Raw genomic sequence first — 19512 nt, forward strand, 5'->3', positions numbered from 1 at the left:
GGGGACCCGGAACCAATGGGCAACCGGCCCACTGTTGGGAGCGGCTGACTTCACCGATCAGTAATTTGCGTAGTGAATATTAAGTACAGTGGTTCTTGAGGGGGAGGGGCTAGCTTGCTGGGGGACGCAACCAGCAACGGTTCTCCCGAGACTCCTCCCCACCCCCACTATCTCGGCCCATCTTTTCTTTCTCGGTCCTCGGACTAAACGTCCAGAACCCGGGGTGAAGCAAATAGCGCCCCAAAGCAACTCCCGCAACCTTCTACGTGAACTGCACCTTTAAACTCTCACTCCTTCCCAAACCGGACCCCGGAGGCGCCACCCACATCCGTCTAACATCACTTCCTTCAGGGTTAGGAAAAAAAAAAAAAAAAAGAAAATCTGGGAACGCGAACGGCTGAACTGATCCGCACTTGGGAAACCGCACGAACCTTCTCCTAGGACTTCGTCGGCCCTACGTCTGCTCAGCCCAGTGGCTCCGCGCACCTGCCACCATGGAGCTGCGGCCTCGTCTCGGGGCCACCTGTTTGCTGGGCTTCAGTTTCCTGCTCCTTGTCACCTCTTCTCATGGACCTAATGGGCTTGGAAAGGGTCAGACTGCATTCTTTTCTTAATCTTTACTTATCCTGGGCCCTAGCCTAGTACAGCTCTCTTCTTGTCCTAACACGATTCCTTTCCCGTTCTGTCTCTGGCCACGCTAGATTTCTTTCTATCCTCCCCAATGGCTCCTGGAGTTTGGGGTAAGGAGTAATAGTGGTCTGGGGAATGTTGAGATGGGGAAGTTTTACTTGAGGCCTCCCTAAATTCTTGGGTTGAGATAAGAAATGGCCTTTATATTTCGAAAAACATGTTTAAGAGAGCAGCATACTGCCTAACACCTGGTAGGTCCTCAGGCACTGTTACTTTCCCTCCTGGGAGAAATAGGACCTTTGGGGACCTGCGTATTTAGACCTTTGCCCTGGGTCTGAAGACTTCCCTCCTCACCTCTTCCCTGAAGAGCTAGGTTACTGCCTCCTTACCTTGTAGGGAACAGCACCTGCATCCCAGGGAGCAGTGACTGATGCAAAAGGAAGGGCTGGATGAAGGGTCGCAGGTCTGATGTTAGACGGTCATCAACCGTTGTCCTTGATGTGGTTCAGTCAGTGTGTCTGAAGAAACTGATTTTTTTGAAGAGTGAGGGGACAGTCGTTATGAATGGAGAACAAGAGGTGTGACACCCCCCCCCCCGACTCCATCCATCCCATTGTCTACATCTTTATTGGAACTCAGGGTTTATGCTTTTTCTAGGTGGTTGTGTGGTTGAGTGTATTCCTTTCCATTCCTTTTTTATTTTGTTTTGTTTTTGTACTGACCTCACTGTATGAAATGTCTTTACTACAGCCCTGCTGTTCTAAATTGTGTTTTATCCTCCCTATTTGCACATTTATTGGTGGGTAATGAGATTGGGTGGACATTCAGTGCACCTGAATGCAGTCATTTCCTTCATCGAGTAAATAATTTTTGATTACCTACCATCTTCCAGGCATGATCCTAGGCACGAGGGATATAGGAGTGGACAGGACACACAAGGTTCCTGCTCTCATGAAGCTTGTGTTCAATTCAGAGAGACAGAGAGTAGGTACATGAACAAATTAATAGACAAGATAATTTCAGCTAGGGATGAGTTCTGGGAAGAAAATGAAACTGATGGAGTAGAAAGACTGAGAAAGGATGAGGGAGCTGACATTACTTGAGCTAGGAAGGTCAGAGGAGGCTTCTCTGAGAAGGTGATATGTGGGTTTCCATCTCAGTGATGAAACCACAGGGAATTCTGTTGGGCCAAAATGTTTTAAGTACTGACAGTCCCATTTTAAAGCAGATTACTGTAAAATTCGTGTAAAATTATGAGTACTGAAGGAGACATTAGCGTGTAGTATTAGGAGTGGGTTTAGATTTGAGTTTTAATTTACTCTGCCACAAACCAGTTGAGAGACCTAGCTGCTGCTAAGTCGCTACGTCAAGCTTCAGTTGTGTCCAACTCTATGCGACCCCATAGACGGCAGCCCACCAGGCTCCCCCATCCCTGGGATTCTCCAGGCAAGAACACTGGAGTGGGTTGCCATTTCCTTCTCCAATGCATGAAAGTGAAAAGTGAAAGGGAAGTCGCTCAGTCGTGTCCGACTCCTAGCGACCCCATGGACTGCAGCCTACCAGGCTCCTCTGTCCATGGAATTTCCCAGGCAAGAGTACTAGGGTGGGTTGCCATTGCCTTCTGAGAAACCTAGGGCAAGTTGCTAAAACTTCTCAAAGCTCAATTCCTCGTGTGCCAAAGGGGCATAATAACAGCTATCTCACACATGCAACAAATAATTACCCAGTAATTATTCAAGTTAACTGTGTTATGCGTAGGCAATACCTTGGAGTCACATATTCAGTATTCCTTGTTAGATGTTAAGCTCCATGTGGTTGTTCCATTTACCATTGCTGCATAATAAGCCACCCCAAATTAAGTGGTGTAAAGAAATCATTCTATTATGCTCACGATTCTGTGGGCCAGAAAGTCAAACAAGGCACAGTGTATCCCTTGTGTATCCCTTGGTTCCGAGTCTGGGGCCTCAGCTGAGCTGGTTACTCCTCCATGTGCTTTGTCTTCGTGGGCTAGAGTGAGCGTCCTCACCGTATGACAGCTGGATTCCAAGAGTGAGCATCCTAAGGGAACAAGGTGAAAATACATGGCATTTTGTCATCTAGCCATAAAAGTCACGTAGCATCACTTCCTCTGTACTCCATGGGCCTGTTCAAGGGGAAGGGACATTAACTACCTCCTTTCCATCCCCCACAGGAGGAATGTTGAGGTCACGTTGTAAAAAGAGCTTGTGGAATGGGAGATATTACTGCAATCATCTTTGGAAAGTATGGTCTACCCCAGTAAGTTAGGACTATTTCTGTCTTATTCATGCTCAGGAATATTTGTTGAAAGAAGAAATGAATGGTACACATGATCGTTGGGATCCCTGTCTTTTTTCAGCTCAGTCTGAAGACTATCAGCACAAATAAGCGGGCAGTTACATGGCACTGTGATATGTACAGTCAGCAGGGGAATGGCAGGGAAGTGGAGGAGCACATAGAAGGGCAGCTTGGTGGGGGAGGGGCCGTGAGGATTAAATGAACAAACAAAAGGCACTTAATATCATGTCACAAACTTAGAGAGTGTTTATTTAATGCTTTTTACTATATTTACCCAAGGAAAAATATTGACTTGTTCCTGAAAGGAATTAATAAGATATCAAACTTTTTTTTTTTAATCTCCTGGGTATGGATTCTTGGAAAACAGATTATAGTTCACCCACCCCACCTCCCAGAAAAGTGCTACCCAGAGCAGTGATAAGTAAGATTTCTTCTCAGAAGTTTAAGTAGATTTGACTCTTTCCAGATGATGGCCTGATAGTTTGCAGAGAGGAAGTACAGTGATGTAGTGTGAGCACTGGATAGAAATCAGGAGGCCTGAGTTTTAATCCTGGTCAGGCTACATAGCCAGCTCTTGGCTTCCCTGGGGATCATTTATGAAATGAGAAAGTTGGACTAGAAATGATTCCTAAGAGTCCTTCCAGCTCTAATATCTTAGAGCTCTAAAATAATCTTGTTCTCTGTGTGCTCAACATTTGGAATGTACCACCTGTGGGAAGAAGTGTAGTGATAACATTTACTGTACATTTTGCTATATTCCAGGAACCGTTCTGTGTATTTTTCATGTATTGACTGGTTAAATTCTGATAATAGCCCACTGAGGTAGATAAGGGATATAATCATCATCGCCATTACACAGATGAAGAGCCTAAAATGGGATGCAGGAGTCACATAGCTAGTAAGTGGACCAGCTGAGATGGAGATTCCAGAGCTTTTGTCCTCTCCTGCTCTGAGTGCAGAGACTCCTTTGAAGGAGAAAAGGGAAAGTTATCAATGGGGGCGGTTCATGCACTCTCCTGCCTGAAACAGAAATGGATGACTTTGTCAAGTCTCTGAAATAACCATTTGGCATTGACACATATGGGGTGTTTACCTTCCATACTGTACCCTATTCACATTCACAACAAGCCTAAGAGATATTTTGATTAATCATATTTCACACACATGAAAACAGCAAGTGGCTAAATTAGGACTTGTTTGATGCATACAGACTTTATTTAGCCGTGGTGTTATTCTACCTCTCAGGTACAGTGTTCCCTGTTTCAGAGGCTTGGCTGCCAGTTCGAACACTTAACCTTTTGTTCTGTCAGCTGGGAGAGGGTGGGTAATACTTTTCTGATGTCCTTAGCTTACCCTCAGGAAAACAGTTTTTTAGCGTGAAGGGCTTGGGAATTCTGATGTAAATCCTATGTTTGGAAACAGTCACTTTCTTTCCTCCCCCACCTTTTAAATTAATGTGTTAGGGAAGGAGCTGCTAATGTGGGACCTTTCAGCTCACTCTGCAGATAACTGGAATAAATAAAGTGGCTGTGCAGGTGATACTTGAGGAAGTTGGACTGTCTTCAGATGTTCCATGTTGGCATGGGTATGAGTGTGGGTGGTGTCAGGGAGTAGGTAGCAACAAGATAAGCACTGTGCCTTTTCAAGTTTTCAAGTTATTTTTGAAGGGAAACGTAAGGACCCAGGTTTTCCAGACCTGAAGTCTGTGTTTTCCTTCTTTGGGAAAGCCATGTTCCTTTATTCATTTATTCATGTTTATCTTTGCAGGAGAGTTAGTAAAGTATGGTGAGTAAACTACAGACTCTGGAACTCCACCACGTAGGTTCTAATCCCAGCTATGGCATTTACTAGCAAGCTATTTAACTTCACTTTTCTTGTCTGTAAAATGAAGACAATTGAGTTTCTACCTCATAAGTTTAAGGATTAAATAATTCAATACATGTAAAAGCATGAAAAACAATGCCAGGCATATAGTAAATCCCATATAAGTGTTGGGCTTCCCTGGTAGCTCAGACGGTAAAGCATCTGCCTACAATGTGGGAGACCCAGGTTTGATCCCTGGGTCGGGAAGATCCCCTGAAATGGCAACCCACTCCAGTACTCTTGCCTGGAAAATCCCATGGACTGAGGAGCCTGGTAGGCTACAGTCCATGGGGTCACAAAGAGTTGGACACGACTGAGCAACTTCATATAAGTGTTGCTGCTGCTGCTGCTAAGTCGCTTCAGTCATGTCCAACTCTGTGCGACACAGAGACGGCAGCCCACCAGGTGCCCCCGTCCCTGGGATTTTCCAGGCAAGAACACCGGAGTGGGTTGCCATGTCCTTCTCCAATGCATGAAAGTGAAAAGTGAAAGTGAAGTCACTCAGTCGTGTCCGACTTCTAGCGACCCCATGCACTGCAGCCTTCCAGGCTCCTCCATCCATGGGATTTTCCAGGCAAGGGTACTGGAGTGGGGTGCAGTCATTACTAATGTTATTATATTATCATAATCGGGGCTTCCCTATTAGCTCAGAAGGTAAGGAATTGACCTGCAATGCAGGAGACTTGGGTTCAATTCCTGTGTCGGGAAGATCCCCTGGAAAAGGGAATGCCTACCCATTCCAGAATTCTTGCTTGAGAATCCCATGGACAGAGGAGCCTGGCAGGCTACAGTCCATGGGGCCACAAAGAGTTGGAATCAACTGAGCAGCTAACACACAACACATTATCATCATTATTCCATAGAGTAAGCACTCAAAACATGATGGTGGTGATTATTACTTATGAAAAATTTCAATTTACTTTTTAATATGAATTTTCAAAGAAATTTTTTACACATAGTGAACTGTTTCAAGTTACATCTCTAGAATTACTCTTGGGAACAATGCACTAAGGCAGCCAGGGAAGTGCTGGGCTCTGGGAAAGCATTTTAATTAGAAATCAGACTAAATTTTGATTGTGGCTTCCTTTGTGGTCTCCCGTAGCCTCTTCCAGGCTTTTGTAATGTGAGAGTATTGGACTGATCTGCAACTTTGTGCTGTCCAATGAAGTAGTGATAGGCCCTTACCACTCAAATTTTAAATTAATTAAAATTAAACTTTAAAAATCCAGCTTCTGTGTTGCATTAGCCATGTTTCAGGTACTCAACAGTTTGTAGCTACCATACTGAACGGTGCAGATATAGAAATTTCCATCATTGGAGAAAGATCAGTTAAACAGCGCTACCCTAGGTTTAATCACTAAGCTGTGTCCAACTCTTGCAACCCCATAGACTATAGCATGCCAGGCTCCCCTGTCCATGGAATTCTCCAGGCAAGAATACTGGAGTGGGTTGCCATTTCCTTCTCCAGGGGCCTTCCCGGCCCAGGGATTGAACTCAGGTCTGCTGCATTGCAGGCAGATTCTTCACCATCTGAGCCTCCAGGGAAGCCCCACTGCCCTAGGGTCTCTCTTAGCTATAACCTATGACTGTATGCTTTGTCAGCTAGCTTCTGAGTAGTCCATATTTATGGAGAAATTTTATTTTGCTTGATAGTAATCTAGCTTGCCTAATTTTGTTTTGCCTGATGTCTGTCTGGGATATAGTTTTCAATCATTTTACTTTTGACTTTTACAAGTCCTTCTGTTTTAGGTGCTCTTGTAAACATCATAGAGGATTTTTTTTTAAACCAAAATCTGACAATTTCTTTCTTTAACTTTACCTGGCAAGTTTTGTTCACTTATATTTGTAGTGATTATTGACAGAGCTGGTCTTATTTCTCTCATCCAGTTTTCTATTGCTACTGTTTTTTTCTCTTCTTTTTCTCCCTTTCTTTGGGGGTTGAATATTTGCTGGTTCTTGTATTGCTTTATTGCCTTTATTTAATTTGGAAGTTGGCACCCTTATTTTCTTTTAGTGGTTACTTCTGGAATTTTACTCACATATTTAAAAACAAAATCTAACATTAATATCTTCAGTTCAGTTCAGTCGCTCAGTTGTGGCCGACTCTTTGTGACCCCATGAATCGCAGCACGCCAGGCCTCCCTGTCCATCACCAACTCTTGGAGTTCACTCAGACTCACGTCCATCGAGTCAGTGATGCCATCCAGCCATCTCATCCTCTGTCGTCCCCTTCTCCTCCTGCCCCCAATCCCTCCCAGCATCAGAGTCTTTTCCAATGAGTCAACTCTTCGCATGAGGTGGCCAAAGTACTGGAGTTTCAGCTTTAGCATCATTCCTTCCAAAGAAATCCCAGGGCTGATCTCCTCAGAATGGACTGGTTGGATCTCCTTGCAGTCCAAGGGACTCTCAAGAGTCTACTCCAACGCCACAGTTCAAAAGCATCAATTCTTCGGCACTCAGCCTTCTTCACAGTCCAACTCTCACATCCATACATGACCACAGGAAAAACCATAGCCTTGACTAGATGGACCTTTGTTGGCAAAGTAATGTCTCTGCTTTTGAATATGCTATCTAGGTTGGACATAACTTTCCTTCCAAGGAGTATGCGTCTTTTAATTTTATGGCTGCAGTCACCATCTGCAGTGATTTTGGAGCCCCCAAAAATAAAGTCTGACACTGTTTCCACTGTTTCCCCGTCTATTTCCCATGAAGTGATGGGACTGGATGCCATGATCTTCGTTTTCTGAATGTTGAGCTTTAAGCCAACTTTTTCACTCTCCACTTTCACTATCATCAAGAGGCTTTTTAGTTCCTCTTCACTTTCTGCCATAAGGATGGTGTCATCTGCATATCTGAGGTTATTGAGATTTCTCCCAGCAATCTTAATTCCAGCTTGTGCTTCTTCCAGTTTAGCATTCCTCATGATGGACTCTGCATATAAGTTAAATAAGCTGGGTGACAATATATAGCCTTGACGTACTCCTTTTCCTGTTTGGAACCAGTCTGTTGTTCCATGTCCAGTTCTAACTGTTGCTTCCTGACCTGTGTACAGATTTCTCAAGAGGCAGGTCAGGTGGTCTGGTATTCCCATCTCTTTCAGAATTTTCCACAGTTTATTGTGATCCACACAGTCAAAGGCTTTGGCATAGGCAATAAAGCAGAAATAGATGTTTTTCTGGAACTCTCTTGCTTTTTTCATGATCCAGCGGATGTTGGCAATTTGATCTCTGGTTCCTCTGCTTTTTCTAAAACCAGCTTGAACATCAGGAAGTTCACGGTTCACGTATTGCTGAAGCCTGGCTTGGAGAATTTTGAGCATTACTAGCATGTGAGATGAGTGCAATTGTGCAGTAGTTTGAGCATTCTTTGGCATTGCCTTTCTTTGGGATTATCTCCCCCAATAGTTAGTGGGCCTTAGAACATTCTAATTTCAGTCACTTCCTTTCTTTATAAGCTATGTTGTCCAATACTTTAGTTCTCTTTTTTTTAACCGTAAACTGAGCATTAAAATTTCTATACAAATGTATTTAGATATATCCACATGTTTACCAGTTAATTTGCTCACTGTTGCTTGTAGTTAGGCTTTATCCTACCTTTATTATATCTTTTCTATCAGCTTTCAACATCCTATCCTTTCCTCCATATTGAATACAAACCCTTCATGGACTCACAGCACCCTCTAGCAATTGCCCCTGCACAGCAAAATTCTTTGAGAGAGTCGTTTGTGCTTGTTCCCTAATTCTTCCCCTGGGCTGCCTTGATCTTACTCTAATCATCTTTTCATTCTCACTCCTACTGAAACTGGGCTTGTCAAGGTCTGCATTGTTCTCCACTTGCTAAATCCCAAAGTTTCTGATTTAAAAGGAGTATTGGAGTCAGTGGATCATCCTTCCTCTTCAAACATCCTGGAAACACTTCTGGAATTCCATGTGCTGCTGGTGGCAGTTCTTTGTCACCAGCTGGTCTTTGGTTGCTTCTTTATGTCCCTTATCTAGTAGTGCTCCAGGGTTCCTGAACTCCCTCTTTATCTATAATCACTCCCTTGGTGATCCTGTTCACTCTTAAGCTTTAAATAACGTCTGCATGCTGATAACTGTCCCTTGAATTCCAGTCTCAGATATTTAGTTGCTTATTCAGCATCTCTGTTTTGTTGTCTAGTGAAGTGAAAGTGAAGTTGCTCAGTCGTGTCCTACTCTTTGTGACCCCATAGACTGTAGCCTACCAGGCTCCTCTGTCCATGGGATTTTCAGGCAATAGTACTGGAGTCCGAGAAGGCAATGGCACCCCACTCCAGTACTCTTGCCTGGAAAATCCCATGGATGGAGGAGCCTGGTGCGCTGCAGTCCATGGGGTCGCTAAGAGTCGGGCACAACTGAGCAACTTCACTTTCACTTTTCACTTTCATGCATTGGAGAAGAAAATGGCAACCCACTCCAGGGTTCTTGCCTGGAGAATCCCAGGGACAGGGGAGCCTGGTGGTCTGCCGTCTATGGGGTCCCATAGAGTCAGACACGACTGAAGTGACTTAGCAGCAGCAGCAGTACTGGAGTGGATTGCCATTTCCTTCTCCAGGGGATCTTCCCAACCCAGGGCTCAAACCTGGGTCTCCTACCTTGTAGACAGACACTTTACCATCTGAGCCACCAGGGAAGTAAGCATCTCAAAATGAGGGTATCCATATCCAGGCACTTTAATGTTTCTTTCCAAAACTCACTCCACCTACTATCTTCCCCATCTCTATTAATGACAAGTCCATTCTTCTACTTGCTCAGGCCAAAAAACCTTAGAGTCATCATTAACTTCTCTTACCCCATATCCAGGACAAAATCCTTTTGAATTTACCTTCAAAATATGTCCAGAATCTGATAGTATCTGCTTCCTCTACCATCACAGCTAGTCCAAACCACTGTTATCACATGCCTGAATTATTGCAGTAACCACTTTCCTAGTCTCTTTTGCTTTTGCCTTTTCTGTATTAGTTTACTAGGGCTGCAATAACAAAGTAACACAAGCTGAGTGACTTAAACAACAGAAATTTGTTGTCTCACAGTTCTAGAGAGTAGGAGTTTCAAATCAGGGTTCTGGCAGCATTGGTTCCTCCTGAAGGCTGAGAGAAGGATCTGTACCAGGCCTGTTAGAGGTGGCTGTGTACCACTAGCACTACTTGGGAAACTGCTGTGAACACTGGGGTATGTATATCTTCAAATTAGTTTTCAGTATTTTCCAGATGTGTACTCTGGAGTGAAATTGCTGAATCACATAGTAGTTCTATTTTTAGTTTTTTAAGGGACCTCCAAGCTGTTTTCCACAGTGACTGCACCAATTTATATCCCCACTAACAAAGTGCAAGGGTTTCCTTTTCTCCACCTATTCTCTAACATCTATTCAGTTCAGTTCAGTTCCTCAGTCATGTCTAACTCTTTGCGACCCCATGAACCACAGCTCGCCAGGCTTCCCTGTCCATCACCAACACCCAGAGTCCACCCAAACCCATGTCCATTGAGTCGGTGATGGCATCCAACCATCTCATCCTCTGTCGTCCCCTTCTCCTCCTGCCCTCAATGTTTCCTAGCATCAGGGTCTTTTCCAATGAGTCAGCTGTTCGCATCAGGTGGCCAAAGTATTGGAGTTTCAGCTTCAACATCAGTCCTTCCAGTGAATAGTCAGGACTGATCTCCTTTAGGATGGACTGATTGGATCTCCTTGCAGTCCAAGGGACTCTCAAGAGTCTTCTCCAACACCACAGTTCAAAAGCATCAATTCTTCGGCACTCAGCCTTCACAATCCAACTCTCACATCCATACATGACCACAGGAAAAACCATAGCCTTGACTAGACGAGCCTTTGTTGACAAAGTAATGTCTCTGCTTTTTAATATGCTATCTAGGTTGGTCATAACTTTCCTTCCAAGGAGTAAGCATCTTTTAATTTCATGGCTGCAATCACCATCTGTAGTGATTTTGGAGCCCAGAAAAATTTATTATTTCTTGTCTTTTTCAAGATAGCCATTTTGAAAGGTATGGGGTGATATCTCATTGTGGCTCTTGATTTTGAGTATTTTTTCATATGCCAGTTGGTAATTTCTGTTGTGTTTTCTTAGCAAAAATATCTGTGTCCACTTTTTAATTGGGTTGTTTGGGTTTTTTATATTAAACTGTATGAGCTATTTATGTATTTTTGGTTGTTAATCCTCTTATTGGTCATATCATTTGCCAACATTTTTTTCCCCTTTCAGTAGGATGTCTTTTTGTTTTGTCTATGGTTTCCTTTGCTGTGCAAAAGCATTTAAGTTTAATTAGGTACCATTTGTTTCTTTTTGCTTTTGTTCCTTTCACCTTAGGAGACAGATACAAAACACTATTGCTGTGATTTGTGTCAAAGGTGTTCTGTCTATACTCTCTTCTAGGAGTTTTCTGATTTCAGGTCTATTATTTAAGTCTTTAATCCCTTTTGAATTTATTTTTGTATGTAGTATGAGAAAGTGTTGTGATTTCATTCTTTTAAATGTAACTGTCCAGTTTTCCTCGTACTACTTATTGAAGAAACTGTCTTTTCTTTTTTGTATACTTTTCCTCCTTTGTCATAGATTAATTGATCATAAGAATGTGGGTTTACTTCTGGGCTTTCTATTCTGTTCCATTGATCTGTGTATCTGTTTTTGTGCCATTACTGTGCTGTTCTCATGACTGTAGCTTTGCAGTATAGTCTGAAGTCAGAGAACAGGATGCCTCCATCTTTGTTCCTTTTTCTCAAGATTGTTTTGGCAATTCAACGTCTTTTGTGTGTTTTAAGATCTTTAACGTATTGATTTATTTAATCCTCAAAGCAACCCAACAAGGTAGGTAGGTGCTATTGTTACTCTCATTTATAGCCGAAGAAATTGAGTTTAAGTAACTCGCCCAAAGTCACACAGCTAGTTAGCTACAGAACTACAGGAATCAAAGCCAGGGAGTCTAGGTCCATAGTCCATGCTCTTAACCACTACATAATACTGCTCAATAAATACTGAAATAATGAGTGGTGACTACCTGATGGTAGAAAAATACCTCAGTTTATCTAAAAATGTCTATTTTGGCCTTGTTCTTGAAAGATAGTTTTGGTAGGTACACAATCCTAAATTTAGAGATACTTTCTTTCAGCATGTTGAAGGTGATGTTTTGCCATCTGATTTCCAGTTTATTACTGTCAGTCTAATTGTCGATCTTTGAATGGAAATATGTCATTTCTCTTTGAAATGCTTTTAAGATCTTAATATTTGGTTGTTCTGCAGTTTCACTACAATTTATATGTGTGTGATTTGTTTTTGTAATTTGTCAGCTATACATTGTGCTTCTTACTCTCTGCAGATTCATGTTTTATCTTGGTTCTTGAAAATGTTATCATTCATCTTTTTTTCTTTCTAAAAAATGCAAATGTGTTTTTAAGTAGATATGATACATTCAGTTCAGTTCAGTTCAGTTGCTCAGTTGTATCCGACTCTTCGCGACCCCATGAATCACAGCACGCCAGGCCTCCCTGTCCATCACTAACTCCCGGAGTTCACTAAGACTCACGTCCATCAAGTCAGTGACGCCATGCAGCCATCTCATCCTCTGTCGTCCCCTTCTCCTCCTGCCCCCAATCCCTCCCAGCATCACAGTCTTTTCCAATGAGTCAACTCTTCGCATGAGGTGGCCAGAGTACTGGAGTTTCAGCTTTAGCATCATTCCTTCCAAAGAAATCCCAGGGCTGATCTCCTCAGAATGGACTGGTTGGATCTCCTTGCAGTCCAAGGGACTCAAGAGTCTACTCCAACACCACAGTTCAAAAGCATCAATTCTTCGGCACTCAGCCTTCTTCACAGTCCAACTCTCACATCCATACATGACCACAGGAAAAACCATAGCCTTGACTAGATGGACCTTTGTTGGCAAAGTAATGTCTCTGCTTTTCAATATGCTATCTAGGTTGGACATAACTTTCCTTCCAAGGAGTTAGCGTCTTTCAATTTCATGGCTGCAGTCACCATCTGCAGTGATTTTGGAGCCCAGAAAAATAAAGTCTGACACTGTTTCCACTGTTTCGCCATCTATTTCCCATGAAGTGATGGGACTGGATGCCATGATCTTTGTTTTCTGAATGTTGAGCTTTAAGCCAACTTTTTCACTCTCCACTTTCACTATCATCAAGAGGCTTTTTAGTTCCTCTTCACTTTCTGCCATAAGGGTGGTGTCATCTGCATATCTGAGGTTATTGATATTTCTCCCGGCAATCTTGATTCCAGCTTGTGTTTCTTCCAGTCCAGCGTTTCTCATGATGTACTCTGCATATAAGTTAAATAAGCTGGGTGACAATATACAGCCTTGACGTACTCCTTTTCCTGTTTGGAACCAGTCTGTTGTTCCATGTCCAGTTCTAACTGTTGCTTCCTGACCTGTGTACAGATTTCTCAAGAGGCAGGTCAGGTGGTCTGGTATTCCCATCTCTTTCAGAATTTTCCACAGTTTATTGTGATCCACACAGTCAAAGGCTTTGGCATAGGCAATAAAGCAGAAATAGATGTTTTTCTGGAACTCTCTTGCTTTTTCCATGATCCAGCGGATGTTGGCAATTTGATCTCTGGTTCCTCTGCCTTTTCTAAAACCAGCCTGAACATCAGGAAGTTCACGGTTCACGTATTGCTGAAGCCTGGCTTGGAGAATTTTGAGCATTACTTTACTAGCGTGTGAGATGAGTGCAATTGTGCAGTAGTTTGAGCATTCTTTGGCATTGCCTTTCTTTGGGATTGGAATGAAAACTGACCTTTTCCAGTCCTGTGGCCACTGCTGAGTTTTCCAAATTTGCTGGCATATTGAGTGTAGCACTTTGACAGCATCATCTTTCAGGATTTGAAATAGCTCTACTGGAATTCCATCATCTCCACTAGCTTTGTTCATAGTGATGCTTTCTAAGGCCCACTTGACTTTACATTCCAAGATGTCTGGCTCTAGGTCAGTGATCACACCATCGTTATTATCTGGGTCGTGAAGATCTTTTTTGTACAGTTCTTCTGTGTATTCTTGCCACCTCTTCTTAATATCTTCTGCTTCTGTTAGGTCCATACCATTTCTGTCCTTTATCGAGCCCATCTTTGCATGAAATGTCCCCTTGGTATCTCTAATTTTCTTGAAGAGATCTCTAGTCTTTCCCATTCTGTTGTTTTCCTCTATTTCTTTGCATTGATCATTGAGGAAGGCTTTCTTATCTCTTCTTGCTATTCTTTGGAACTCTGCATTCAGATGCTTATATCTTTCCTTTTCTCCTTTGCTTTTCGTTTCTCTTCTTTTCACAGCTATTTGTAAGGCCTCCCCAGACAGCCATTTTGCATTTTTGCATTTCTTTTCCATGGGGATGGTCTTGATCCTTGTCTCCTGTACAATGTCATGAACCTCATTCCATAGTTCATCAGGCATTCTATCAGATCTAGGCCTTTAAATCTATTTCTCACTTCCACTGTATAATCATAAGGGATTTGATTTAGGTCATACCTGAATGGTCTAGTGGTTTTCCCTATTTTCTTCAGTTTAAGTCTGAATTTGGTAATAAGAAGTTCATGGTCTGAGCCACAGTCAGCTCCTGGTCTTGTTCTTGTTGACTGTATAGAGCTTCTCTATCTCTGGCTGCAGAGAACATAATCAATCTGATTTCGGTGTTGACCATCTGGTGATGTCCATGTGTAGAGTCTTCTCTTGTGTTGTTGGAAGAGGGTGTTTGCTATGACCAGTGCATTTTTTTGGCAAAACTCTATTAGCCTTTGCCCTGCTTCATTCCGTATTCCAAGGCCAAATTTGCCTGTTACTCCAGGTGTTTCTTGACTTCCTACTTTTGCATTCCAGTCCCCTATAATGAAAAGGACATCTTTTTTGGGTGTTAGTTCTAAAAGGTCTTGTAGGTCTTCATAAAACTGTTCAACTTCAGCTTCTTCAGCGTTACTGGTTGGGGCATAGACTTGGATTACTGTGATATTGAATGGTTTGCCTTGGAAACATTAGCATGGTTTAATACTTTTAAGAGGTATATTTTTCCTTCCACTCTTGTTTTTCCGTCATCCAGTTCCCACCCCAGTATATTATCTCTTCAGATAAGTTTTTTCCTTCAACTTTGCTTTCAGAGACTCCAATTTTATATATACCAATGTTTTCTTAATCTACTGTCTATTTCTTTTACATTTTCTCTCTCCTTATCTCTGTGCTATATTCTGGATAACATCTGATTCACGTTTCCACCTGTCTTTACTTTGCTATTTTAATCTATCCATTGAATTGTTTTTTCATTAGTAGAGTTTATTTTTGAACAATTTAAGATCTATAGAAAAATTTAGCAGAAAATGCAGAGTTCCCATGTGAACCTTTACCACTTCACCTTTCCCTATCCCAGTTTCCCCCGCATTAGTGTGGTCTTTTACTGTCTCCATAGTTTTGCCTTTTCCAGAACACCAATCATATATAATTGGAATCCTACATTACGTAGCCTTTTTAGATTGGCATCTTTCACTTACCAGTATGCACTTTAGGCTCTTTTATGTCTTTTTATGGCTTAATAACTCATTTCTGTGTATCACTGAATATTCATTGATTTTGTATTTAAAAAATCACGTTAGTTAAAAAAATTCTATGTGGTGCGTTTACAGTTTTGCCTATTTTGTGTTTTATTATATGCATATTTTTGTCATGCCATATGTTATTTCTTTCAATGCTTATATAATAGTAATTTTTGTATTCTATGCCTAATCATTCTAATATCTGAAGTCCTCTTATCTATTTGTTGGTTCTGCTCTTACTTGTGGTGACTTCTTTGCTTACAGGTTTTGTGATCTATGATTGTAAGCTCATAATGGTTATTTATATAGGTTATCCTGGAGGCCTAGCATTAGTAATGCTTTCCTCTAGGAAAGTTTGGCATTTGATTCATCTGGAAACCAGGGGCTACTAATTACTGCCCTGGAATCACTCTAGTTGCTTTTGACAGCTGGGTTAAAATGGAGTCTCAGATTCATCTCCTTCATCTTGCCACATGATGATGGACATTTGCTTTCAGGCTAGCCTTGCCTTTTGCTTGTTGCTCATTGTTCCTTGTCTGATTTAAGCCTACTTTGTGTTTGTGTCTATTACTTTGAGCCCAGTGGGTGCCTTTTGGAAAGTCTGTTTTATGTAGGATTTCATTGTTTTGTAGGTGGATATCCCTCCAGACTGTCTAGTCAGGCATCTCTCCAAAGCAGGGTTCTGTTGCCTGAGTTTAGGTTTTGACAGATAGAATGATGATGGTCATAGTAAGGCACCTTCCAGTTCTCCTGGACATCTTCCCAGTTTCACTGTCACTTGGTTGTTCTCTCTCCAGGATTAGACTTTGGGCTGTAGGCAAGTGACACATTTTCCCTTGGCCAGTAGCCCATGCTGCTTGGAATGAAAAGTGATGGTTAGTTTGGATACTGCCTCTCAGTGCTAATCTGGATGAGCTGTTTATTTCCCTGTGCTAAGCTGATGCAAATTTCTGGGAAAGAAAGGCCTCAAGGACAGTATGTATGGTAACTAAAGTCATAAAATTGAACTTAAAACCCCTGGTTGGCCATTTATCAGCTATGTGACCTGGTACAGGCTGTGTATTCTGAGTCTCAAAAGCCTTAACTGTGAAGAATGACAAAAGGTGCTGTTTACTGATCATTTGCAATCTGCTAAGCACTGTCTTAAGATTTTATATATATATATATATATATGTAATATATATATGTAATTTAATGTTCAACAACAATCTTATAAGATACAGGTTTTCTATTGGGTTTTTGTTTTGTGTTTGAGGTTATATAACTTTATTGAACCATTATCAGTTAGTTCGCATCCACATTAACTGTATGTAGATCTTTGAAAGTACATAGGTAAACAACATACAGAGCTTGTTTGATGAATCTTCATCTTCATTACATTTCCTGGACAACCATGCGCAGGTAGGCACATAGGAACAGCATGGGACATTACTTATTCTTTTGGCCCAGACAGCTTTGTTGAGCCTAGTGTCAGTGCGTACAACTGGAGTTCCCATCTCCTTCATAGCAAATTTCTGGATTTCTTTTGAGTGCCCGAGGGGCATGCTTCCTGAAACCCATTTCATGGATGCTTGTGAATCTTCATAGTGTATTCTCTAGGTACCACCTCCATTGATAGTGGCCCAGCCCTTCTCACCATCCTTCTATGCAGGAGCCATCCTGCCGGCCAGGGTTAGAAAGGCAAGATACAGCTATTATTATGCCTATTTTAATGGAAATATAGAGAGGTTCAGTGAAAGGGTTATTGTTAAGAATAAATTTAAATAAGATAATATGTGTGATGTGCAGGACATGTGTAAATCGGTCAATAAATAACAGCTAGCATTGTTACAGTCACTATTTTCAAGATGCAAAATTAAGTCATTTATGTGAGATGGCCTAACTAATATTCATTTGCTCAATAAATATTTTGTGGAGCACTTACTATAGCCATGAAAAATGAAAATGTTAGTCGCTCAGTTATGTCCAACTCTTTATGACCCCATGGACTGTAGCTTGCCAGGCTCCTCTGTCCATGAGATTCTACTGGCAAGAATATTGGAGTGGGTTGCCCTTTCCTACTCTAGGGAATCTTTCCCACACAGGGATCAAACCCAGGTCTCCTGCATTGCAGGCAGATTCTTTACTGTCTGAGTCACCAGGGAAGCCCTGTATAGTGCTAAATGCTAAGGAAACAGGAGGGAATAAGACAGATATGGTCCCAGCCCATAGGGAATTTCCTTTAGAGTGAAGGAGACAGACACACATAAACATTTACAGTTCAGCCTGGGAAGCGCTGTGATGGGGTAAGAATAGAGTGCTTGGGGAGTCAGAGAAGATTTACCAGAAGAAATGCCTGCTAGTTTCATACCTGAAGAGTGAATTGGAGGTGACAGTGGGAGGAAAGGCAAAGGAAGCAGTGATTATGAAGGCTGAAGGGGAGAGAGAGTGCATATTGTGTTTAAGGAAATGAAAATTGGTTTTGTTTTTTATTTGAGAGTTATGTTTTATTTGGTGGGAATTTTTAGGACTTCAAGCCTGGGAGACAGCATCTCAAGTAATCCTTAGAGAACTGCTCCTGAAAATTAGTTTTTTGTGTAAGGTTTTAAGAAAAGTGTGTAAAGTGAGCCTGGAGAGGTGGGTAGGAGCCATATTCTGAAAGACTTCAGAAACCCTGCTATAAGAGAGTTTGACCTTCCCTTTTAGGGCTTTGAAACGCCTCTGAAAGATATTTTACCAAGCAAATATGTGATTTTAAAAGATCACTCTAACTGAAGTGTGGGGAAAAATAACAAGAATAACTTTATATTATCTCAAAATATATTGTCTTAAAATCCTTACACCACCACTTGGAGGTATGGGTATTATTCTTGATTTTATAGATGAAGAAATTGGGACTTCAAGAACTTACTTCATTTACAAAATTCACACATTTAATGTCTTTCTGACTCTTTAAACTATACTGCTGTGTTGACTCCAACTAGCAATGATTTGTTAGGACCTGCTTTATGATAACTGTGGAAAATTCTCATTCATTCTTATAGTATTATTTGCATACTCTGTTAGTTTACAAAGGTTTTCATAGCCATTAATAATTTAATCTCCTTAAAAACTGAATTAGGTGACATTATCTCCATTTTGCAGGTATGAAAACTGAGACTTGAGGTATGGGACTGTCCATGGTTCTGTACACCTAGAAAGCGGTGGAGTTGAGACTTGAACACCATGCTCTTGGCAAAGGAAAGCCTTTTTTATGAGTATCTTGTGAATATGCTACATTTCTTTCATGGGTCTTTGCCCTTTGTTCATGTGTGAATATTTATGAGGCTCTTTCCTTCCAGGTTTTGGAGATCACATTCATTGGAGGACGCTAGAAGATGGGAAGAAGGAAGCAGCTGCCAGGTACAAGATATGGTTTTAGCTTATCTAGAACACTTTCCAGCCATCAACTTAGCATTAATTTCAGGTGAAGGGTTATGCCAAGGCAGAGCAGTGGAGTAGTTGCATAACAACAACAAAAGTAATAATACTTGCTAACATTTTTAAGTGCTTGTTATGCACCAGACATTTATTATGTGAATTAACTTATCTAACAACAACTCTTCTGAGGTTGGTACTGTTGTTATCTTCATTTTATAGATGAGAAAACTAAGGCACAGAGCAGTTAAATAATCATACAGCTAGTTAAGTGGTAGAGCCAAGATCTGTACCCAGACACTTCAAATCCTACACTCAGCCAGTAAAACATACTGCCTAATAGTCTCAAGTTGGATAGTCTTAGGTTCCAAGTATGTGTAGTCTATGCACAGGAAACGTACAAAAGGAGGAGGAAATGCACATTCCCTGCTATACTGTACTGGACAGATAGAAAAATCCAGTATGTCTGCACTTAATTTATACACACACATCCTTGCATAGAAACACTCATACTTCTGCACCTACCAAATGATAATGCTTACTTTTGCTAGAACAGATCCTATAGCTTCATGGCTCTGAGACTCATATCTTCTGCAGGAGTGGGGTTGCCAAATTTAGCAAATACAAATGGAGGATGACTATAATCTTACGAACACCAAGGGGACAAGGAGGGGTGGTGGGATGAATTGGGAGATTGAGATTGACATAAATACACTATTGATACTATTTATAAAATAGATAACTAATGA

General features: G+C 41.5%; 1 protein-coding gene and 1 pseudogene across 1 annotated transcript in view; one reads left to right on the plus strand and one right to left on the minus strand.

Moving 5' to 3' along the window:
* Positions 1 to 328: 328 nt before the first annotated feature.
* Positions 329 to 19512, plus strand: part of TXNDC12 (thioredoxin domain containing 12) — a 35266-nt gene continuing 16082 nt past the window's right edge. The window contains exons 1-2 of the mRNA XM_005894732.3: positions 329 to 591; positions 18688 to 18748. Of these exons, the coding sequence (XP_005894794.1) occupies positions 495 to 591; positions 18688 to 18748 (158 nt within the window). The 5' untranslated portion in view covers positions 329 to 494. The remainder of the gene's footprint in view (positions 592 to 18687; positions 18749 to 19512) is intronic.
* On the minus strand, positions 16652 to 17149 carry LOC102281249 (large ribosomal subunit protein eL31 pseudogene; annotated as a pseudogene).

Source organism: Bos mutus, chromosome 3 (genome assembly GCF_027580195.1).
Source record: "Bos mutus isolate GX-2022 chromosome 3, NWIPB_WYAK_1.1, whole genome shotgun sequence".
In the NCBI taxonomy this organism is placed as follows: domain Eukaryota; kingdom Metazoa; phylum Chordata; class Mammalia; order Artiodactyla; family Bovidae; genus Bos; species Bos mutus.